Source organism: Drosophila montana, unplaced genomic scaffold (genome assembly GCF_035044405.1).
Source record: "Drosophila montana isolate Dmon_TW-CO22-7 unplaced genomic scaffold, ASM3504440v1 contig_3200_1, whole genome shotgun sequence".
Taxonomy (NCBI): Eukaryota; Metazoa; Arthropoda; class Insecta; order Diptera; family Drosophilidae; genus Drosophila; species Drosophila montana.
Genome location: NW_026998080.1, coordinates 3,508,703 through 3,528,002, shown reverse-complemented (window position 1 = coordinate 3,528,002; position 19,300 = coordinate 3,508,703). Strand labels below are relative to the sequence as shown.

The 19,300-nt window shown below is 40.4% G+C and overlaps 4 protein-coding genes across 4 annotated transcripts; 2 read left to right on the top strand and 2 right to left on the bottom strand.

Moving 5' to 3' along the window:
• Window positions 1-435: 435 nt before the first annotated feature.
• On the bottom strand, window positions 436-3,716 carry CtsK2 (Cathepsin K2). The gene is made up of 4 exons (XM_064687472.1): window positions 3,578-3,716; window positions 1,558-1,764; window positions 1,288-1,496; window positions 436-1,214 (listed from the first exon to the last, which is right to left on the bottom strand). The coding sequence occupies exons 2-4, from the start codon at window positions 1,756-1,758 to the stop codon at window positions 518-520; spliced, it is 1,107 nt and encodes a 368-aa protein (XP_064543542.1). The 5' UTR covers window positions 1,759-1,764; window positions 3,578-3,716; the 3' UTR covers window positions 436-517.
• Window positions 3,717-7,461: 3,745 nt separating this feature from the next.
• LOC135432469 (uncharacterized) lies at window positions 7,462-7,795 on the bottom strand. The gene is made up of 2 exons (XM_064688190.1): window positions 7,663-7,795; window positions 7,462-7,596 (listed from the first exon to the last, which is right to left on the bottom strand). The coding sequence occupies exons 1-2, from the start codon at window positions 7,762-7,764 to the stop codon at window positions 7,462-7,464; spliced, it is 237 nt and encodes a 78-aa protein (XP_064544260.1). The 5' UTR covers window positions 7,765-7,795.
• A 796-nt stretch (window positions 7,796-8,591) lies between these two features.
• Window positions 8,592-11,136, top strand: LOC135432011 (protein 5NUC-like). The gene is made up of 6 exons (XM_064687449.1): window positions 8,592-8,876; window positions 8,931-9,081; window positions 9,530-9,786; window positions 9,861-10,137; window positions 10,194-10,494; window positions 10,554-11,136. Exons 1-6 carry the CDS (start codon window positions 8,653-8,655, stop codon window positions 11,042-11,044), a joined length of 1,701 nt encoding a protein of 566 aa, XP_064543519.1. The 5' UTR covers window positions 8,592-8,652; the 3' UTR covers window positions 11,045-11,136.
• An 11-nt stretch (window positions 11,137-11,147) lies between these two features.
• On the top strand, window positions 11,148-13,324 carry LOC135432010 (protein 5NUC-like). The gene is made up of 6 exons (XM_064687448.1): window positions 11,148-11,442; window positions 11,504-11,639; window positions 11,695-11,951; window positions 12,011-12,287; window positions 12,349-12,649; window positions 12,710-13,324. The coding sequence occupies exons 1-6, from the start codon at window positions 11,240-11,242 to the stop codon at window positions 13,282-13,284; spliced, it is 1,749 nt and encodes a 582-aa protein (XP_064543518.1). The 5' UTR covers window positions 11,148-11,239; the 3' UTR covers window positions 13,285-13,324.
• The last annotated feature ends 5,976 nt before the right edge of the window (window positions 13,325-19,300 follow it).

Genomic DNA, 19,300 nt, shown 5'->3' with positions numbered 1-19,300 from the left:
AAATATATATACTATGTTAAATTAAATGAGATGATACGGATAAATTTGAATTTTCCACGCTCGGGAAATGGGTAAAAAAAATTACAACCAAACTATTAAGCTAAAAACCTGCCGCGAGCAAGGCCGGAGAGTACCGCGAGTGTCAAATAAGTCAATGCATATCAGTTTCTAATTAGATTTGATTGTTCCCTCCCTCTTATCTATTTGGGGAGTGCGCTTAGTGAAAGTGAAAAGGATGGTATGTAAAACGTTTTACAATGGATGGTAATAAGGCCTAGAAAGGCCTGGTATTTCTATGTTTCGGCCTGATTTCAATTGATATTTGATATTTTGCAATATTCATCTATATCACGCTATATACCAAGATAAAGGGATTAACCTTTCGGGTGAACCAAACTCTTGCCTTGTTACCATTTTCGACAAGCAGTTTCCGAGTCTAATTAGATTACAATTTATTTGTGGGAATTTTAAAATCCCTTGTTACGAAAATGACAGGGATATTTAGCTAGCCTAGGTACTAAACAACGGGATAACTGCACTCGGTGGCAATTCCGCAGAAATTCTTGCCTCGTGGCAAACGGAAGTAGCCATCTTCGCCCCAGGCTTTGTCCCACGAGTTCTTGACAATCCAGTAGTCCTGTCCGTCTTCAGTGCCATAGCCAACGACCAGTATGGAATGATTCACCTCGCCGTTGTTGCATTCCTCATCTGCATAGATTCCACGTTTGTAGAGCAGCAAACTCTCCAGCCCGTTGACGGAGCAGGCCAAGGGACCCTGAGTGGCAACCACGGTTTTCATGGCCTGCTCGTCCTTTGGTGGAATGGCAGCAAATCCGGTGATTTGGGCACCGGATATAGCATTTGTATATTTGCATGTGTCCTTCTTATCCAAGTAGGGATACTTCTCGCCAACCGCGATGCCGTTTTGCTCCGTGATGAAATTGAAGGCGTACTCCTGGAAGCCGCCATCGCAGCCGGCGAGACCCAGTTCCACCTTACCGCAATCGACTAGATTCTGCTCAGACAGGTTCGGCAATTTGCCCGTTTTCCGGAACACATGACCCTCGATGGCGCCCGTTGCGGCAAACGACCAGCAGGAGCCGCACTCTCCCTGGAACTTGACAGGCGTAACGCCGCCCTTTTCACGCCAATCAAAGGAGTCGGGCAGCGGCACATTCGTTGCCAACTTGGGTGAAATACGATGGGCATTCGCACTTTGCTGAAAGCCAAAGAGGACGATCAGTTAATTAGCTGATGTATTGGAACTGAGGACTCGGGTTCACTTACTCGCCGGATGATGACTTCCTCAGGCCAGTCAGCTGTTTGAGGAACTCTGCGTTCGTTAGATCCGCAAAGGCATTCACGGCCAGCTCGTAGGTGGAGGCGCCGCTCTTGAATGCGGCGTTCTTGGCATCCACCAGGGTCTTGCGGGCGCTAAAGATGCCCTCGCGCAATTGCCGGTCCGCCGCAGAGAGATAGGATTTGCCCGATTGTGCCTGAGGACATGCGGGCAGATTAATATCCTGCACCTATAACTCGATAGCTGTGCGTACTCACCAGAAAGTCGCCAAAGTTCTGCACATTCGAGAGTACGGGGGGAGATGGTAATCGGCTGGCAATATTCGAAACCCTTTGCTGCAGCCTATTTGCGGCATTGCCCAAGTTGCCGCCAATATTTCCACCAAAGTTGCCCCCAAAGCCGCCAAACTGGGCAGTGGCCAGTGCCACGAACGGGAGAAGAGCAATCAACAGTCGCATTGTTATCTGTAAGGGAATTGCAAGCACAAATCTTATATTTTCTCGTTTTTTTTTTTTATACCCTGAACCCATTGAAAATGGGTAAAAGGGGTATTATGTATTTGTGCAAATGTATGTAACAGGCAGAAGGAAGCATCCCCATAAATTATATAGATTCTTGATCAGCATCAATAGCCGAGTCGATCTAGCCATGTTCGTCTGTCTGTCCGTCCGTCCGTCCGTATGTATGAACGCAAGGATCTCAGAACCTATAAGAGCTAGAGACTTGAAATTTTAGCTGTAGGATTGTTTCCGATAGTCGATAACTTGTCCCGTTTCCAAGTAATCGTTATCGAAATCCTGTTATTTGATCAATTTCGGCAAATAATATGAGCTAGAGTCACCAAACTTGACATGTAGCTTCTAAAATAGTATATATATATCAAGTATTTTTCATTTTATGCCTATCGCCCGTCGGAAGAATAGGGTTTAGGGTATGCTCTAGTCGGGAGCTCCCGACTAGAATCTCTTACTTGTTTTTAATTATATACCACAACTTTAATTCCCATCATTAAGCGGCAAAATTCATTGAGATTTATCAATCATAAGTACTCAACCATTCAAATGGGGAATTTAAACCCTCGACGCGAGAAGCTTTGGCAAATTTATTTACATTATTTTTAAACCTTGAATTCAAGTTTCGCCAGTTAATTAGATGGGGCCTGGTTTGGGGGCCAGGTGAGCAGCAGTAAAAAAAATTATTTATGAACACATCAAATTAACAGTAAATCTCCGTCGCCGGGTTTATTTTTAATAATACTTTGTTAACGTTTTATATTCTCATGTCATTCGTTTTATTATTTTCACTTGAGCAACGATTAGCCGGCGCGGTAAAACCCAGAAAACCTTGCTGCACCTCACAAGCTAAAGCCGATTAAATTAAATTAAAAAGCCGCCTGTCAATAGACAGGCAGTAGCTAATTAGTTGCTACGAACTGCAATTGGCGAAGATTACGCAATTAATTGGCGGGCCTGTTCTAGATTTCAATTCCGATCAAGCTTTTCGAAATCCAAATTGATTGATGCTCTTTATTTGGATTATGATCAAATCTTGTCGCTGTTGGACTGAAAAACAATTGGCAAAATAATTTGAGTTATGCACGTTTCTTGTCAGCCAAATAATTTGTATTTAATTATTGTATTATATTATTAATTGAAATATTATATTTGTATTTATTAATATATTCAGTTTTTCCGGCTAAAGTTTTATCTCACATATAGAGTTGTTTTTTCATTTATAAAATGTCGTTGTATGTCAAACACTATTAAGGGAAAACAGCTGTTCCAGCATTTGATATCGAGGTGGAAAGAAAACACGATTCGGAGTCGATTCGGACTCACTTGAAAATAACTTTAAGCCGAATCGAAATCCAGAACAGGACCGTAGATTGAGTAAAAGAGATTTCTGGTTATTTAATCCGAAACTCTCTTTCGGAGTAAAAACGATTTGGAGTCGATTCGGAGTCGATTCGGACTTAATCGAAAAATAACTTTAAACCGAATCGCAAAACTAGAGCAGTTTTCTGGTTATTTAATCCAATATTTTCTTTCGGAAAGCAAACGATTCGAAGTCGATTCGGACTCATTCGAAAAATAACTTTAAGCCGAATCGCAAACTAGAACAGGCCCGTAGATTGCATAAAACAGATTTCTTGTTAATTAATAAATGTATATATTTATATACATATATATAAATAAATCGGACACTTTCTGAAACATTTCACTTGATTTCTTATCACATTGAATATTTATATATGCACAATGAGCTCTATCGAGTAACCTTTCTGGGCTGATCCGTCAGTATCAATGCGAGGCCCAGATGTCGGAGGCTGTGCTTTTAAAGCAACGCTCGTCGTCGTCGTCGGCGATTCGGCGTTATCATGCAAATTCAATTAGAAATGTTTAATGCGAACTTCACAAGCTAGTCCCGTCCCGTATTGTCTCACACAGATCGTCTCGAAATATGCATATGTAAGTCATACGAAACTGGATGTTTATAAATGTTCGACTTGGCTACGCGAATCGTCTGAAATGTCGACTGGTTTGGGGATTTATAATCACTAATTAGCGCCATGTATAACATCAACAGCCAAATGGATTTGTTTCTACCCTAAAACATATACTAATATATACCATGTATGTCTGTATAAACATGTATTTATTGAGAGCTTCCATTTTATCTATTTCGTGGAAGAAAACGTTAGGAACTTGTTTTTGGGAGTGGAGTAAACAAATTTGAGTAGAAATACAAGAATATACAGCTAATTATTTAATTTAATTGTGCACCTATAAATCATTCGAGGGGGACAATTCAAGGGGAATCCCAAGGCAAGGCTCATTCCAACTAGAAAAAAAATAAAACATTTTCTTAAATTGGGTCGTCGAAATATTCATAATTTATGGTTTAACGTGTCAAATTCACCATTTCCGATGGCTTGTTTTTATTTGTTGGGTCCGCATTTGAGCAATCCCTTGAATCTTAATTGAAGTTTGCATATTTTTAAATAAGTATTTCGTTTATTTTTATGCTGTCTTACCAGTTAGCTTGGGCCCCGTTAATACGTGCTGTAAAATATATAATTTCAGTTAAGAATTTGTTAATTCATTTCCTCACTTGGTGTTAAAGGAATTTCAAATTTATAAATACAAAATATTAATTTGTGATTTAAAATTTTTATTTATGCTTATGAAAAATTACTGTTTTGTTTCGTATTGTGCGCCTTTCATTCAGCCTGACGCGCATATATTAAATTCTTAAGCTACAATTTGGGGGGCATACAAAATAATTATAATATGTGGGTAATTTAGCCAATCAGGCGACGGGATGTGAGCTTGGGTTCTTGAGGTGCTTCAGTAATGGGTGTTGCCACTGGCAGGAGTACAATGGCTTGGCTCAGGTCAACTGGCGGAGCTGCCCAGTTTTCGGTCATGGCAAATCTCTGAGAATAGATAAAGAAAGTTATATTTGAGTAAATATTGAATGGATCTGTTATGAGAGCACTTACTCCACTGGGTGCATAGATAGAGCCCCGCTCAATCTGGGGAAGAGCCGACGCGAATGCCAGGCATCCAATGAGAGCCACGATGATAACTTTCATATGATTCATATTGAATGGATGATGTTGTTAGGGCTTCTTAATCAGGGATATTCTCACGCTGCGGGTGCTGTCTCTGCAATGATTCTGCATTGTCGAGGACTTTGCTTTTATACGAACACCTTTCTCTTTGCAAACAAAAGTGTAAGCATAAAATGTTTATTTTAATCTTACAAATATGAGCTTCCGTGTCGTGAGTCACATGAATCTCTCTTGCAATTCAGTTGGTTTCGACTCACATTCATTATTTTTATGTAACTAATCGACATTTTTGACAGGTACGAAGAATCTTTTGTTTTAACACAAGATAGTTAACGTATTTTTAAATTACGATCCAATTACCTCATCCCACCTGCCGATAAGCGCAGTCGTAAAAATAAATAATAATAATAATAAAAAATGACAAGGTCTTCATATCAAGACGCTTTACTTGCTAAATAGTTTGGAATATGACATTCAATGCGAAGAAGTATCTTCTGGTAACAGACGGCAAGCGGATACTGGAATCCCAGCTCAATTCACGGGCGAAAAATATCACAAATAAATTTCTGTTTCCATTCAATTATGCCTTCATGGATTGATTGTAGGCACCAGACACATGAGTCAAACTCAAGACGAAACGGATTTTAGATAGAACAAGAAAGAACCTCTTGTTGTAGATATAAGAAAAGACCATCAAGCTCCTTATTGAAAAACAGAACATATTTTCTCACTAATCGAACTATGCCTGCGATTTTGATATGTCTTTTATCTAAGGAGCATAGTAAAATTAATAAATGCCGGTTTTGGTCAAGTTATCTCGAGAAAAAAAAAGAGTTTTCCATACATTCCCTAAAAAAGAAAGCTTTTACAATGAGAGACTGTTGATGATGTAGATGATGTTGAATACATATAATTTATTTATTCAATTTATTTATTACACGATAACACAATAATACGCTTTACAATAGTTTAAAGAGTTTATATTTCGTGCTCGGATCGTTATACTCCTTGAACAATTGCTTACTGAGACCCAGACTAGAATCGACCTCGGTCGTAATGTGAGAGTAGAATTTAAGTTAATGAGTAAGAAACCATTTGTGGAAGAGTTTCAATGGGAAGTCAACTTCTTGCGATCAAAACTTATGCAACATTTAGTTTCCTTGTTTTCGTTATCCTTTAGATGAGAAGTTTTTGGTTGTTATCCTTGTTATCCTTTAGATGAGCAGTTTTTGGTTTAGGCTAAGTTTAAAAAACTACAGTTTAATTTGCACCACAAAAGTAGCAAAATTTTAATAAAAAAGTAGAATTTGAAAAAGTGTTTATTTGTATAAAAATGTTGATATCAGTATTCACATTCCTCTGAATTTAAATGCTGACCTTAATGTATTTCAAATAAAAGCCATATTAATATTGTCGACAGATTGAAAGTCCGTAAGGCTAAAAGGCAAATATTTTCATTTCATTTCATATATATATATATATATATATAAAAACAGTATTAGGTATTTTTTAATCTGAGCTCACAAGAGCGCACATAACTTCAAATAGTTTTATTGTGGATAAGACTTTGATAAACTTAAACTTCATTTTTAAACAAATATAATAGCACAAACAATTAATTAATTATCTCTGCTGTTTTCCCTACTATGCTTTTTAGTATTTGCAGGAAACACATAATACAAATATTTGCCTCATTTCAATCTCAAATTGATTCCAATGCGATAAGACAACACAATTAAACGATAAGAACAGGAAAATAAATCTCTTGGTTATGATTCTAAGCATTTTATTAACAATTATTTATTCAAATATAATGCTTCAAACCAGACAACAATGACCTTCAATCTTTGTTCCAGTTACAAATAAGCATATGAAGGAAAACTGGTTGCAATTGGAATTATCATCCAAGAGAGAAGTGCTTTCATCGGGGGTATTTTTAAGATCATGTAAAATCTTCAAATTCTTGTAAATCAGGAATGCATCTTTAAGAATTTTCGCTTGATCATAGACGATACTGAATACGCTATGAAAAGCTGATGAGGATTAAAGATGTTCAAAGATGTTTGTAGATATGGAATATATTGTAAGGGATATTAACAACCTTATCATGGAGAAGCAAAATTCAAGAAATATGGCCAAAGAATCGGAATATGTACCATTATATCTCCGTGATTATTTTTCTCCGTGATTATTATTTTAAGCAATAAGACAAATAGCTATATTAGTTTTTGAAATTGATGTGATTCTGCAGACAAATAGACGGACAGACGCACAGACTTTTAAACAGATCAACGGATATAGTTAGATCGACATGTCCGCAGCCAATACATTAGAATATATCTATTTAATAAAATTGCAATTGATTCAATCTTTTATAAACTTTCTACACCCATTTTCAATGTTTAAAGGTTTTGTATGTTATAAAAAAAAAGAAATTATAAAACATACTTTGATTTAAAAATGAACCTTAAGCTTAAAAGTAATTATACTATAATATAAATACCAAATTGGATTAGTGAAATCTTCTATTTAATAATTATTTAACGCATAGAAAATAATTTAATTTAAATTAAAATATTTAGAATATTTAACCAGTCAAATTGCGGGATGTGAGTTTAGGTTCTTGAGGTGCTTCAGTAATGGGTGTTGCCACTGGCAGGATTACAATGGCTTGGCTCAGGTCAACTGGCGGAGCTGCCCAGTTTTCGGTCATGGCAAACCTCTGAGAATAGATAAAGAAAGTTATATTTGAGTAAATATTGAATGGATCTGTTATGAGAGCACTTACTCCACTGGGTGCATATATTGAGCCCCGCTCAATCTGGGGAAGAGCCGACGCGAATGCCAGGCATCCAATGAGAGCCAAGATGATTACTTTCATATGATTCATATTGAATGGATGATATTGTCAAAGCTTCTTAATCAGGGATATTCTCACGCTTTGGGTGCTGTCTCTGCAATGATTCTGCAATGTCGAGGACTTTGCTTTTATACAAACACCTTTCTCTTTGCAAACGGATGCAACAAAAGTGCAAGTAAAAAATATAATTTGTTTTTAATTTTATGATTATGAGATACTTCCGTTGCTTAAATGACGTGATACATAATGCAAGCGGATGTTTTGTTTATATATCCACTGAAACTGGCAAATGAGCAAATTTATTTAGCAGGCAGACGAGGTATCTCCGGACCCATAAACTTATATATATATCTCTCTAGTCCTGTTCGTCTGTCTGTTTAGTTCTGGTCCCTCTCTCTCTCGTTTTTCTCTCAGTTTAAGGCTATTATCAGATACATTTGCATAATTCCGTCTATCAATAATCCACAGCCTACACCTTTATATATTTCAAGAGACAAAATTTCTGTCCAAGATATCTTTACAGAATCCTATTACATCATATCTGCAACTGTATCAAATCACTTTACTATATAATAAAGCTTGTGTAGGTACAAAGATCTTTATAATATCACTTATAAGCATGGAAAACAGATTCGTCATGCCGTTCTTTCTTTTTTTCAACACAATCAATAAACTGAAGTGTGAGTCCACTTAAATTTATGTAAATGTAGCTGTCAGAGGCAGCTTCCAGGAAAAGCATTTCGTGATTAGCCATCATAGGGGAAACTGACCTGTATTGCAGATAAGGCAGCTGGCGTATGGAGGTGATAATGCTTTTGTGTTGGAAGCATTTGCCAATCCATTTATATAGCCCTACTTATAATCCACAGAGCCAGTGCAGCTGTAGACGTCGTTTCATTCTTTTAGCTCCAAAGCGAAATGATTAACCAATGGAAATTCTTGGCAATTGTGTTGTTACTTGGTAACAGGATCACAGCAAATCCCATAGAACTGCAGCCCGCCGTAGCTACTGAGTTCATTATACTCCACAACAATGACATGCACGCCAGGTTTGAGCAGACGAGTCTCAACAGTGAAAGTTGTTCCCAGGAGGATGTCGAAAGGGACAAATGCTACGGGGGCTTTGCTCGTGTAGCCAATGTGTAAGTGGTACAAAAGGTCTTTAGACATGCCTAACGCACATCTTCTTATTTCAGAGTTCAGAAATATCGAGCAGAGGCTAAAAATGGGGGAACTCCGGTATTTTATTTGAATGCCGGCGACACATTTGCTGGCACAGCGTGGTTTGCACTTTTTAAACACAAAATTGCCAGCGATTTTCTTAATAAACTGCAGCCAGATGCAATGGTAAGTGCCAGAAAGTAAGAGTCCTCCATTCGAAAATGCCCGACTAGGAGATACCTAGTATTCATATATACTGAATTTTGTTTTGTCATAGTTGTTTACTGAAAAGTGCTTTCTTCTAAATTCTTTGTTAAAATAGACAAAATGAGTATTAATATTATTATAACAATATCTGTAACGATATACCTTAGCAGGATTAGCTCAGAGAAACTAAATTTTAAATGTAAAATCTTTTGTTATATTCACATATTTATAAACCATATTTTAGTCGATAATCTAATGGCGATAGGCTACATAACTAATTAAGAAATAGTTTCTTCATAAAGTAAACGTTTGTACAGCAATTCGAAGCTAGGTACAGGGTAGCTAAAAGTCGTGCACATTTACTTGACATTCAAACAAAATGATATCCTTAAATATCTGGAAATAAAGTTTCTTCAACAAAATCTAGTCCCTAGGAAACCACGAATTTGATGAGAAAGTAGAGGGTCTCGTCGAATTTCTAAATGAAGTAAGTTTCCCTGTGGTGGCCTGTAACCTGGATCTGGCGAGGGAACCTGAACTGGCTGCCACCAAACAATTGGTCAACTCGACTGTTCTTGATGCAAATGGCACCAAAGTCGCCGTGATTGGGTACGTTACGCCGGATACGAGATTCCTGTCAGTAAGAGACAACATGGAGTTCAATGAAGAAATCGAGTCAATTAAGTAAGAACACGACTTTTGATTATATTTTGCATAACTACATACTAGTCACATGTGGACCTTTTGTGCACTTTTAGTATAGAGGCGGCGAAACTAAAGGCTCAAGGCTTTAACATTATCATTGCCTTGGGACACTCTGGTTTTAAAAAGGACCAGGATATAGCGAGAAATTGCCCCGAAGTTGACCTTGTTATTGGCGGACATACGAACACATTTCTTTTCAACGGAGAGAAGCCAAGCGTCGAGAAAATAGACGGTCCATATCCCACCGTAATTACACAGGAGAGTGGAAAAAAAGTGCCCGTGGTACAGGCCTACGCCTACACGAAGTACTTGGGTAAATTGCACGTGAAGGTTGGTTGACGTGCAAAATTTCTCAAAATTCCTATTAATCATATATTCCTCGACAGTTCGATAAGGATGGAAATTTAATCGAATTCGATGGTTTGCCCATCTTGCTGGATTCTGGAGTCGCGCAGGACAAGGAATTGCTCAACCTGTTGGAGGTTTACCGCGAGAATGTTACGGCCCTAGAGAAGTCCATTGTGGGGCATAGCAAGGTGTACCTTGAGGGACGTAAGACCGTTTGTCGTTTGGTCGAGTGTAATATGGGAAATCTAATTACCGATGCGATGGTATTCAGCAGAGTCATGGAGGATCAGGGCGGCGATTACTGGACAGATGCGTCCATTGCCATTCATCAGGGTGGCGGTAAGTTTTCACAACATGTAAAATGTTCCATTTGGAAAGTAACCTCTTCATACTTCCAGGCATTCGCAGCTCAATCGAACGGAAGTCCGATAGCATTATCACTCAGAGCGATCTGTTGACCGTCCTTCCTTTTGATAATGATCTGTATGTCACAAGAATCAGTGGCAAGACTTTAAGGAACGCTCTTGAACATTCTGTAAGAAATAAGTATGCCAACGGAGCATTTCTTCAGGTATCCGGCTTGCATGTGGTCTACAATCCGGATATGCCAGAAGGTCATCGTGTTACCTCTGTGGAAGTGCGTTGCGCCAGTTGCTCGGTGCCAACCTACAGCAGTCTGAACGATGCCTCCTACTACAATGTGATTGTGCCACAATTTATATTCAATGGCGGTCTGGGTTACACTTTGGTAGAAGAAACGAACCCGGTTTCAATACGAATGCAAAAAACGATTGTTCAAGCTGTTCGACAGTACTTTAAAGCCCACCAATTTGTGACTCCGGAGGTGGAGGGCCGCATTGTGTTCAGAGGATCAAAGTTAGATTCCTGATATCTTCCTTAGTAAAATATATTGAAGCTTTTCATAACTGGAATTTGGGCATATCCCAGCAAGCAGACTTAAATAAATCCTTTTGTAAAATACTTTTCATAGTTCACTTATCAAATGTAATCATTTTTACAAGTAAAGCCTAATAATTGAAAGAAAAATAAGTTCTAGGCGCAAAAGGACTTGAATGGCATTCAAATGGAACTATGCTTAAAATTGAACCGGACTTTGATAATATTGCTACTGCTTGTTAAACAAGAGCGGGGCTTTAAGTTCTCCGTCGTACACAACAATGATATGCACGCCAGATATGACCCGATGAAAGATAGAAATGAGAAGTGCGACCACGGAGACGATGAGAAGGGGCTGTGCTTCGGGGGTTTTGCGAGAGTAGCTACGGCGTAAGTTTTGACTTCTCCCGTCTCCCATCTCCCACCTCCCACTGTGATCCACTTGCTTTAGTGTGGCAAAGGCCCGAGCCGAGGGTCCAACGATTTATTTGAACGCAGGCGACACCTTCCAAGGTACTCCGTGGTTCACAATATTTAGGGGTGAACTGGCAGGCCAACTGATGAATATGCTGAATCCAGATGCAATGGTGGGTACTTTGCTCGGCACTCGTTTTGCATTTACGGATTCCCTCCGTTTAACAGTCGCTGGGCAATCACGAGCTCGATGACAACGTGATTGGATTGGTGCCTTTTCTGCAAATGATCAAATTCCCCGTTGTCTGCAGTAATATAATCCTGAAAGGGGTTCCGGTATTGCAGAAAATGAAGAGTTTGGTTCACTCAACGATCATCACAAAGTTTGAAAAGAAAATCGGGATTATTGGATACCTGACGCCCGTTACAAGAAAACTAGTCTCGGCGCTTGATATTGAGATCCACAATGAAATACCCTACATTAAGTACGTATTCGATTTGCTTAGCTAAATAGTTGGGGAATTATAATTGTGTATTCCACAAGTGCCGAGGCAAAGAAACTGACTGACCAAGGAGTCGATATTATAATTGCGCTTGGACACTCCGGCTACAGCATGGATCAGGATATCGCCCGAAGTTGCCAGGACATTGATCTTGTCGTTGGCGGACACTCGCACTCGTTCCTATACACGGGCACGCCGCCAGAGCGGGAGAAGCCCGTGGGCAACTACCCGACTGTGGTGACCCGAACAAATGGACAACAGGTTCTGGTCCTTCAGGCGTATGCCTATACCAAGTATTTGGGAAAAATCGATTTGGAGGTAAGCTTCCTTGATGGAAATCAGGCGATCATTGATGAAGGATTCTATTTCCAATACTTAGTTTGACAATGGGGGTCGCTTGATCAAATATGATGGCTCTCCCATTCTACTGGATAACACAATAGCGCATGATGCCGCTATAAAGGCGCTCCTGGACAGCAAAAGGGCGACTATTGATGAACTGGACACCCAGGTGGTTGGCGTAAGTAAGGTTGTTCTCGATGGCGATCGGTTAGCGTGTCGTCAGACTGAATGCAATTTCGGAAACTTTATTGGAGACGCTTTGGTCTACGGCCGAGTCATTGAGGACTACGGGGGCCTGTTTTGGACGGATGCAGCGATAGCCCTAATGAATTCGGGAGGTATGTTGTATGTCTCTAAAGTTCATTTTTATAGAAGTTGTTAAGGAATTTGTGTGACAGGAATACGCGCGAGCATCGACCCGGGCCCGGACGGAACTGTGACGGGCGTGGATATAGCCACAGCTTTGCCGTATGGCAATACCGTGTCGGTCAGCCGCATTAAGGGCCATGATCTTGTCAAGGCCTTGGAGTACTCGGCCTCCTTGCGGCACACCGACTCGGATGGGGGCTTCCTGCAGGTGTCCGGATTGCGCATGGTCATCAACTACAATCGACCAAAGGGGAAACGCGTAACATCAATAAATGCGCTCTGCGCCGATTGCAGAATTCCGCAATATGAGCCCTTGGAGAGAGACAAATATTACTCGGTAATTGTGCCGAGCTTTATTATGAACGGAGGCGATGGTCACACACATTTGAAGGACTCAATAGAACCGGAACTCCATCGACTTAAACTGATTGATCGGGAAATAGTTAGCAAATACTATCAGGAGCACAAAGTTGTCTATCCCATGCTTGAAAATCGTATAACTATTATTGAGAAAAAACGCAGATCCTGCGCCCCGCCCCGATCGCAAACTTCACTTGTTCCAATTGCGCTAGTTACTTTTTCATACCTTTTTATACATACCTAATGATATTTTTTACAATACAATCTAAAATCATAATTCGGAATTGGATTAGTTTTCATTTTTCCACGAAAGCCCAGTCAAAAACTGGAATTTTTCTTGTGTAATAACTTCAGTTAAATAATAACTTCATTTAGTTAAGTTGCTTGTGACAATGTATTTTGACGTTTAATTGAAGCTCATAATACAAAAAAACGATGGGCTGCAGACACGTTCTAAACCGAATCGGATCGGATTAATTTTGTACTACGAGTCGAGCCTTTAACTTTACCAGTCAAAAAAACAGTGAAGCAGGAACCAGAACCAAAGCATATACTTTTCCGGAAATGATTGGGTGCAATATGGGAAACTTATAAGGGCAGCCCAGCCACAAAGCATAAATAACTTGGGACCCAGCCATTATGTTTAATTCATATTTGATAAATGCAATTTGGAATAGAGATCATATAAGCTCGCATCTCGCATGTGGAAATAAGTTCCTTGTAAAACCTAAAGGTTTTCAGCCAAAACCTTGGATTAACTATATGGAAAACCAGGCTCACGACTCAAGGCATCCGATCTGTCCAGGACTCCGACAATGTTTATAAACAAGTGAGGCTCAAACTGGGTTAGACTCCTTCTCTATTGTGACCTACAATTGTATGATGGATGGATTCATGCGATAAGCGGACTATATTAAGATGGATTGAATATTTTGAGTTTTGTGGTCAAATACCCTACACTCTAACTTGGAGAATTCTCTTAATATGTTCTCTATCACCTCTTAAAATCTGCATACATGGCCAGCTAAGTATCTCGCTGCAACGTTCTCACTTGGCATTAACCCGACTAATATGGAAACTGCAAGAAACCGTTAATCGCTGTCATTAATTGACAGCAATACCCAAAGCGACAACTAAGTAAGTATATGTAACCTGATCTTCTCAGTCCGAGCGCCGAGGTCATTAGCGATCTAATGTTGAGTTTCGTTAGCTGAATTCTCTTGTTGTTGTTGTTGTTTTTGTTAATTACTTAGACTCGGGGGTCGTCGTACCGCCAGCTTGTGCATTGACCCTCCACTATTATACGACGCCCTTGGCGGAAGACGTTTGTTTGCTTCTTCTTTTTTGTTTTATTTTTTTTGTCTAAGCCCCGCTGTAACTGGCACGCACTAATAAACATGCTCTACTCTAACAATAGGTTGGTCAAACTTGGCCTCTGTAAATAGTAAATCTCGTCGTCTAAGTCTGACCTCTTGCTTGTGTCTGTGCTCAAGTAAGACTGTCAAATTAAACTAAAGTTCTTGATTCTGAGAAGAAAGACAATTTGAACCAAATTAGACATATAAGAGACATGATCAGTTCCGTTCAATACTCTGCGTGAAATATTCCACATTTCATAATCAGAAAGGCTTCTTTACAAGCGAGTATTGGGCTGTCGCACCCCTTTTAAGGTATTTATAATTAATAATTTAAAAGATAAAGATTTTAAAATGACAAGCAATTAGGCAATAAATTTTATCTAAAACTTTCATTTTGGCAATGTTCTCCTCCGAGCACAAATGTATCTTCCATTTGACTTCGATTGGATGTTCAATAAGGGGGAGATCTGGAATTCTGACTGTTTTGTAAGATTTACCATTTAAATGAACGGACTGAACTCTAATTAATTAAAATGGCAAGTAATTAAACAATTATTTTTGACTTACAGATTTTCCTATAACTCTCAATTTGACAATGTTCTACTCCTCGCACAAATCTTCCATTTGACTTCGGTTAGAGGATCAACATATCAAATAAGGGGGGAGATCTGGAGTTCTGACTGTTTTGTAAGATTTACCATTTTAATGAACTGAACTCTGAGCCTTTTGCTGACTCCAGTGTGCATTCGCGTATGCGTGCTTCAGCCTCAGCCCTGGCCCTGGCCCTGGCCCTGGCCCTCACCTTCGGCCTGGCCCTTGGCTCAATGTGGCTACCGTCGTCGCTGCTGCTGCTTCTGCTGCTGTTGCTGCTGCTGCTGCTGATGTCGTGAGAACTACAGATACTTGTGCGCTTTGGGCCAGAGGTAAAGACAGCAAATGACTTGGTCGTAGGCGACACAATCACCGTCTGCTGCTGGCGGCAGTTGCCATTTGCCAGTTGGCTTTGGCATCTTTGCCAGAAGCCTTAAGCCCAGCAACTGGGAAGTCTTCTTCTTCTCTGCTCGTATGTAATTATAGCGAGCAGCTCATACTTAAACTCTGTCTCGGCACTTGATGTCAGCTGAGCTGCGATTCTCGGTTCTTGGGGTCTTCTTTGGCTAGGCGGCGGCGGCGGTCAAGTGCAGAATCGGGCATTTTGCACGGCACTTTAGCTTTCAGCTTCAGCTTTCAGCTTTCAGCTATCAGTCATTCGGTTAGTCATGGTTAAAGAAAGGTTCTTGAACTCACCCACACCCGCATTCACAGTCACAGTCACATTCACATTGAATGCCTGCTTAAATGTCGAGTGCTTGGCAGTGGCATTTCAATTTCTCAAATAGATTCGCTTCTCCGGCCGAGCGGCGACCTGGGCACAAGTATAATCTGCTCAACTAGTTTTTCGCCCCCCCCCCCACCCCCCAATTTAAACGGTAAATGTGCTTGTAAAAGACATCTTCCGTCTTCGAACTCAACTCTGACTTCCTCCACTGAAAATACCTTCCGCATACGATAGACTCTAATGGCCATATTAGTGACATTAACCACGTCTGTTGGCCCTTGGATTGATTATGCTCCACATCCAATTGGAGCTGGACTCGAGGCACGTGAGGCTGCCCCGTGGAAGAGCTTGTATTCGTGGTAACTAGCACTTCTGGACGAGTATGTGGAATAACAGTCGGAGCAACAAATTAGTCGAAATAATCTTCATTCAACGCGATTTTCGTGTCGCTTGTTGTTGTTGTAGTTGTTGTTGTTGTTATTTTTCATGGCTTTGTTATTTGGTTGGCTTTTTTGGTTCCTGTTGGTCGTGATTTTTTTGCCCAGTTCGCTAGAATTCGCTGAATTGGCTTCACCTTTTGACATGGAATTCGAAATGACGTGAATCACACAAAGAAGAGCTCAAAACTGTGTTCCTCTTGTTGTTGTTGTTGTTGTTGTTCCTCTTTCATGGACATCATCGGCATGGGCCAAATTTGCCTCGTCCTCATTCGCTTTGATTGCCAGCTAGCGCTCCGCAGCCATAGGCCATTAAGCACCAGGCACCAGGCATCGGGATCGGGTTCGGGTTCGGGATCGGGCATGCCAAATGCTCATTTGCCTCGTGTGCTTATGTCTTCTGGTTGCCTTTGTGTTCGAAACTTTTTACCGTTGATATGGTTATGGTTAAGGTTAAGGCAAGGAGCCGGCTCGATATCGCCGAGACACCGAGAAAAAACGAGATCTGAAATATTATAGCCCAGCATGAGCATATAACAACTGTGTCACGATTCCTGCAACGCATGAGTGGGTGCATTTCTTCACTCAACAATATTATACATAGATACAGATATATATCTATGTTTAATAAAGAGTTTGTCCTGATTGGTGATCCATATATTGCCTTGGAAGATGAAGTCTATATTGAAGAGAGAACATTCCCTCCTCGATTCGGACGATTTTTGAAAAATTTACAATTACTAAGCTTCAAATTGGGATCCAGGTTGTATAGCCAAAAACTTAGCTTTCATCCAATAATCTCTTATAATATTTTGGAGAAATTTTGGATGCTTTTCCGGGTTTTCAGATTGTATGGAGGACAATTTATCATTGCTTGGATCGATTTCCTACAATCAAGTTAAGACATTCAAGCTAATTATTCATTAAAAAAGGATTCCGACACTAAACACTTACTAAGGTAATAATATTATTTTAGAAAATATAAATTTATAGAAAAGCGAATTTTTTTTTTTTTATTTATTAAGTGTATGTAGAACCGTGTACAATCATAATTTAGTACCTTAAGAACACAGTATTAGGATTTTAAAGAAGCGAATAGGTTGTTTTATTGGTTAGAAATAGATAAGGGGTATCCAAAGATGGTTTTCTGGCATTATGTAGAGTTTTCTTGCAGCACGCTTTTTAGGGCAAATCTACTTTATATTTAAGTCTAAAAGATATCGGGAATATGATTGGAGCATTTCCCTGATCAATTGAATAATCACTCGAAATATGTCTTTGATATAGGGTATCTAAGTCGCCATCATATCGCTGATAAAATGTGTAGCACAGAGAGTTGCCTGCAATTTGGTCCGAGTCCGAGTTTATAATTCGTTTGTTATGCTTAGCATTTATTGCAAATGCTGGCTGCGATTTCGCATATTTTAATAACTTATTGCAAAATTCGATGGGACTGCGCACATGAATTTATGTATGAATTAACCGGAGGGGGGGGGACACGTACTGGTTTGTTTATGTGATTTTCTGGGCTTGGCCCTCACGACACGTGGCCAGTAAGGGACGAGATGCAAATGCTGATGACCTTCGCATATCAAGGACAAAACCGGAGCAGCGGTCACAGGCTATGAAATTCTACAAATGTGGCTCCTATTTGATTTGGAAATCAAGCAAATCGCAATGGGAGCATCTGGAGAGGCTGGCCGAGATAATGAGCTCGATGTCACTGTGGAGCGCTTAATCCTTTGATTCGATGCGGAAAATCTACCTGTATATTAGTTTTTTAGCATTCCCGCTGGCTTCGCCAATAGGCAACATACCATGACCATGTCATCATCATCATCTCCATCTCCAACTCATACCTGAAGTTGACGCTAAAGTTGATTGCGATTTTCTGGATACAGGAGCAATGCACGCACCTGAGAAACAGATTCAAATATTTATTTGCACTTGTGTGTGTGTGCGTGTGTGTGTGTGTGTGTGTATGGGTAGAAGCAAAAATAAACCGAAGCCGGCGTTGCCCGCCTGCGTGTTGCCAAAGTCGGTTGTGCAAAGTCGAGGATTTTCTACCAAAAGGCGAATTAAATTCCTCAATCTTGGGCCAAGTTTATTTTTAGACCCCGAACAAGTCACTGCGAAAACTAGCAATGAAATAAACCAGAGAAAAGGGATAAAAAAAAAAACAACAAGAGAAGCCAGCAACAAAGAAGACGCAGGCCAAGACGAAGACGAAGACGAAGACGAGCCAACAAAGTAAGCACACACAAATGCTGAAGATCACAAGATCAACTAGACGCAGCAGCAGCGGCAGCAGCAGCGGCAGCAGCAGTAAAAGAAGCCAGCGAGGAAGAGCAACATGTATGGATGGATATGGATGAATGCTGTTAAGACGACGAAGGCCATCCAAATAGCCGCCTTTGGACGCCAAACTCCATGGCCCGGCAGCGCTAAATCCAGATAGCGAGGAGCCCAACTGACGGCGGTCACATTAAACTGAATGCGTCGACAGGCGTCGGCGTCGACGTCGGCGTCAGCGTCGGCGTCGGCCCGGCGGCAGTTTGAGCTTCAACAAGAAGAAGAAGAAGAATAACAACAACAACGTTAATAAAAGTTACACGTAGGGCGGCCCAAAATCTCGGTGCGTTCCTCGATAGAATTTTGATTGCAATACGCACGCACAGTGCCAGCTTCAGCCTCAGTTTCAGCCTCAGTTTCAGCCATGGACACGGACACAGTGCCAACTTTTTGCTGGTCAACAACCGCCTAGATTCGAGCTAGGCTCAGCCCTACTTAGTACCAATGCGGCGAGCAGCTCGCAGGAAGCGGCTTCGGCTTCGGCTTCGGCTTGGGCCTGGCCAACTGGGAAAATGAACGCATTCCATTTCCCATGACTCTTAATCACCAGGCCATTATTATATTTACTCGCTTCTCGGACTTGTATATAATTATGCCCCACACCCACCTATCCACCTATTTATCCAGCCATGTGTCGAATTGGATTAACTATTGATTAGGCTGCTCCACGAAGAGGCCCGGCAAAGGGCGACATGGTGGACCATGGCAGATGCCACAGAAAATAGCAGCAGCAATAACTCGAATCGAATAACTTGGCTCCTAACTTAGGTAACTTGTGTATATGTATATATTATT

What these genes read in the sequence shown, in the direction of transcription:
- CtsK2 (XM_064687472.1), bottom strand. Translation starts at nt 1,758, where the DNA reads ATGCGACTGTTGATTGCTCTTCTCCCGTTCGTGGCACTGGCCACTGCC. An exon ending in AGAACTTTGGCGACTTTCTG is followed by an intron (nt 1,497 to 1,557) that starts GTGAGTACGCAC and finishes GCATGTCCTCAG; the next exon opens with GCACAATCGGGCAAATCCTA. An exon ending in AGGAAGTCATCATCCGGCGA is followed by an intron (nt 1,215 to 1,287) that starts GTAAGTGAACCC and finishes CTTTCAGCAAAG; the next exon opens with TGCGAATGCCCATCGTATTT.
- LOC135432469 (XM_064688190.1), bottom strand. Translation starts at nt 7,764, where the DNA reads ATGAATCATATGAAAGTAATCATCTTGGCTCTCATTGGATGCCTGGCA. An exon ending in CAATATATGCACCCAGTGGA is followed by an intron (nt 7,597 to 7,662) that starts GTAAGTGCTCTC and finishes ATCTATTCTCAG; the next exon opens with AGGTTTGCCATGACCGAAAA.
- LOC135432011 (XM_064687449.1), top strand. Translation starts at nt 8,653, where the DNA reads ATGATTAACCAATGGAAATTCTTGGCAATTGTGTTGTTACTTGGTAAC. An exon ending in AACTGCAGCCAGATGCAATG is followed by an intron (nt 9,082 to 9,529) that starts GTAAGTGCCAGA and finishes AACAAAATCTAG; the next exon opens with TCCCTAGGAAACCACGAATT. An exon ending in GAAGAAATCGAGTCAATTAA is followed by an intron (nt 9,787 to 9,860) that starts GTAAGAACACGA and finishes GTGCACTTTTAG; the next exon opens with TATAGAGGCGGCGAAACTAA.
- LOC135432010 (XM_064687448.1), top strand. Translation starts at nt 11,240, where the DNA reads ATGGAACTATGCTTAAAATTGAACCGGACTTTGATAATATTGCTACTG. An exon ending in TGCTGAATCCAGATGCAATG is followed by an intron (nt 11,640 to 11,694) that starts GTGGGTACTTTG and finishes TCCGTTTAACAG; the next exon opens with TCGCTGGGCAATCACGAGCT. An exon ending in TGGGAAAAATCGATTTGGAG is followed by an intron (nt 12,288 to 12,348) that starts GTAAGCTTCCTT and finishes TCCAATACTTAG; the next exon opens with TTTGACAATGGGGGTCGCTT.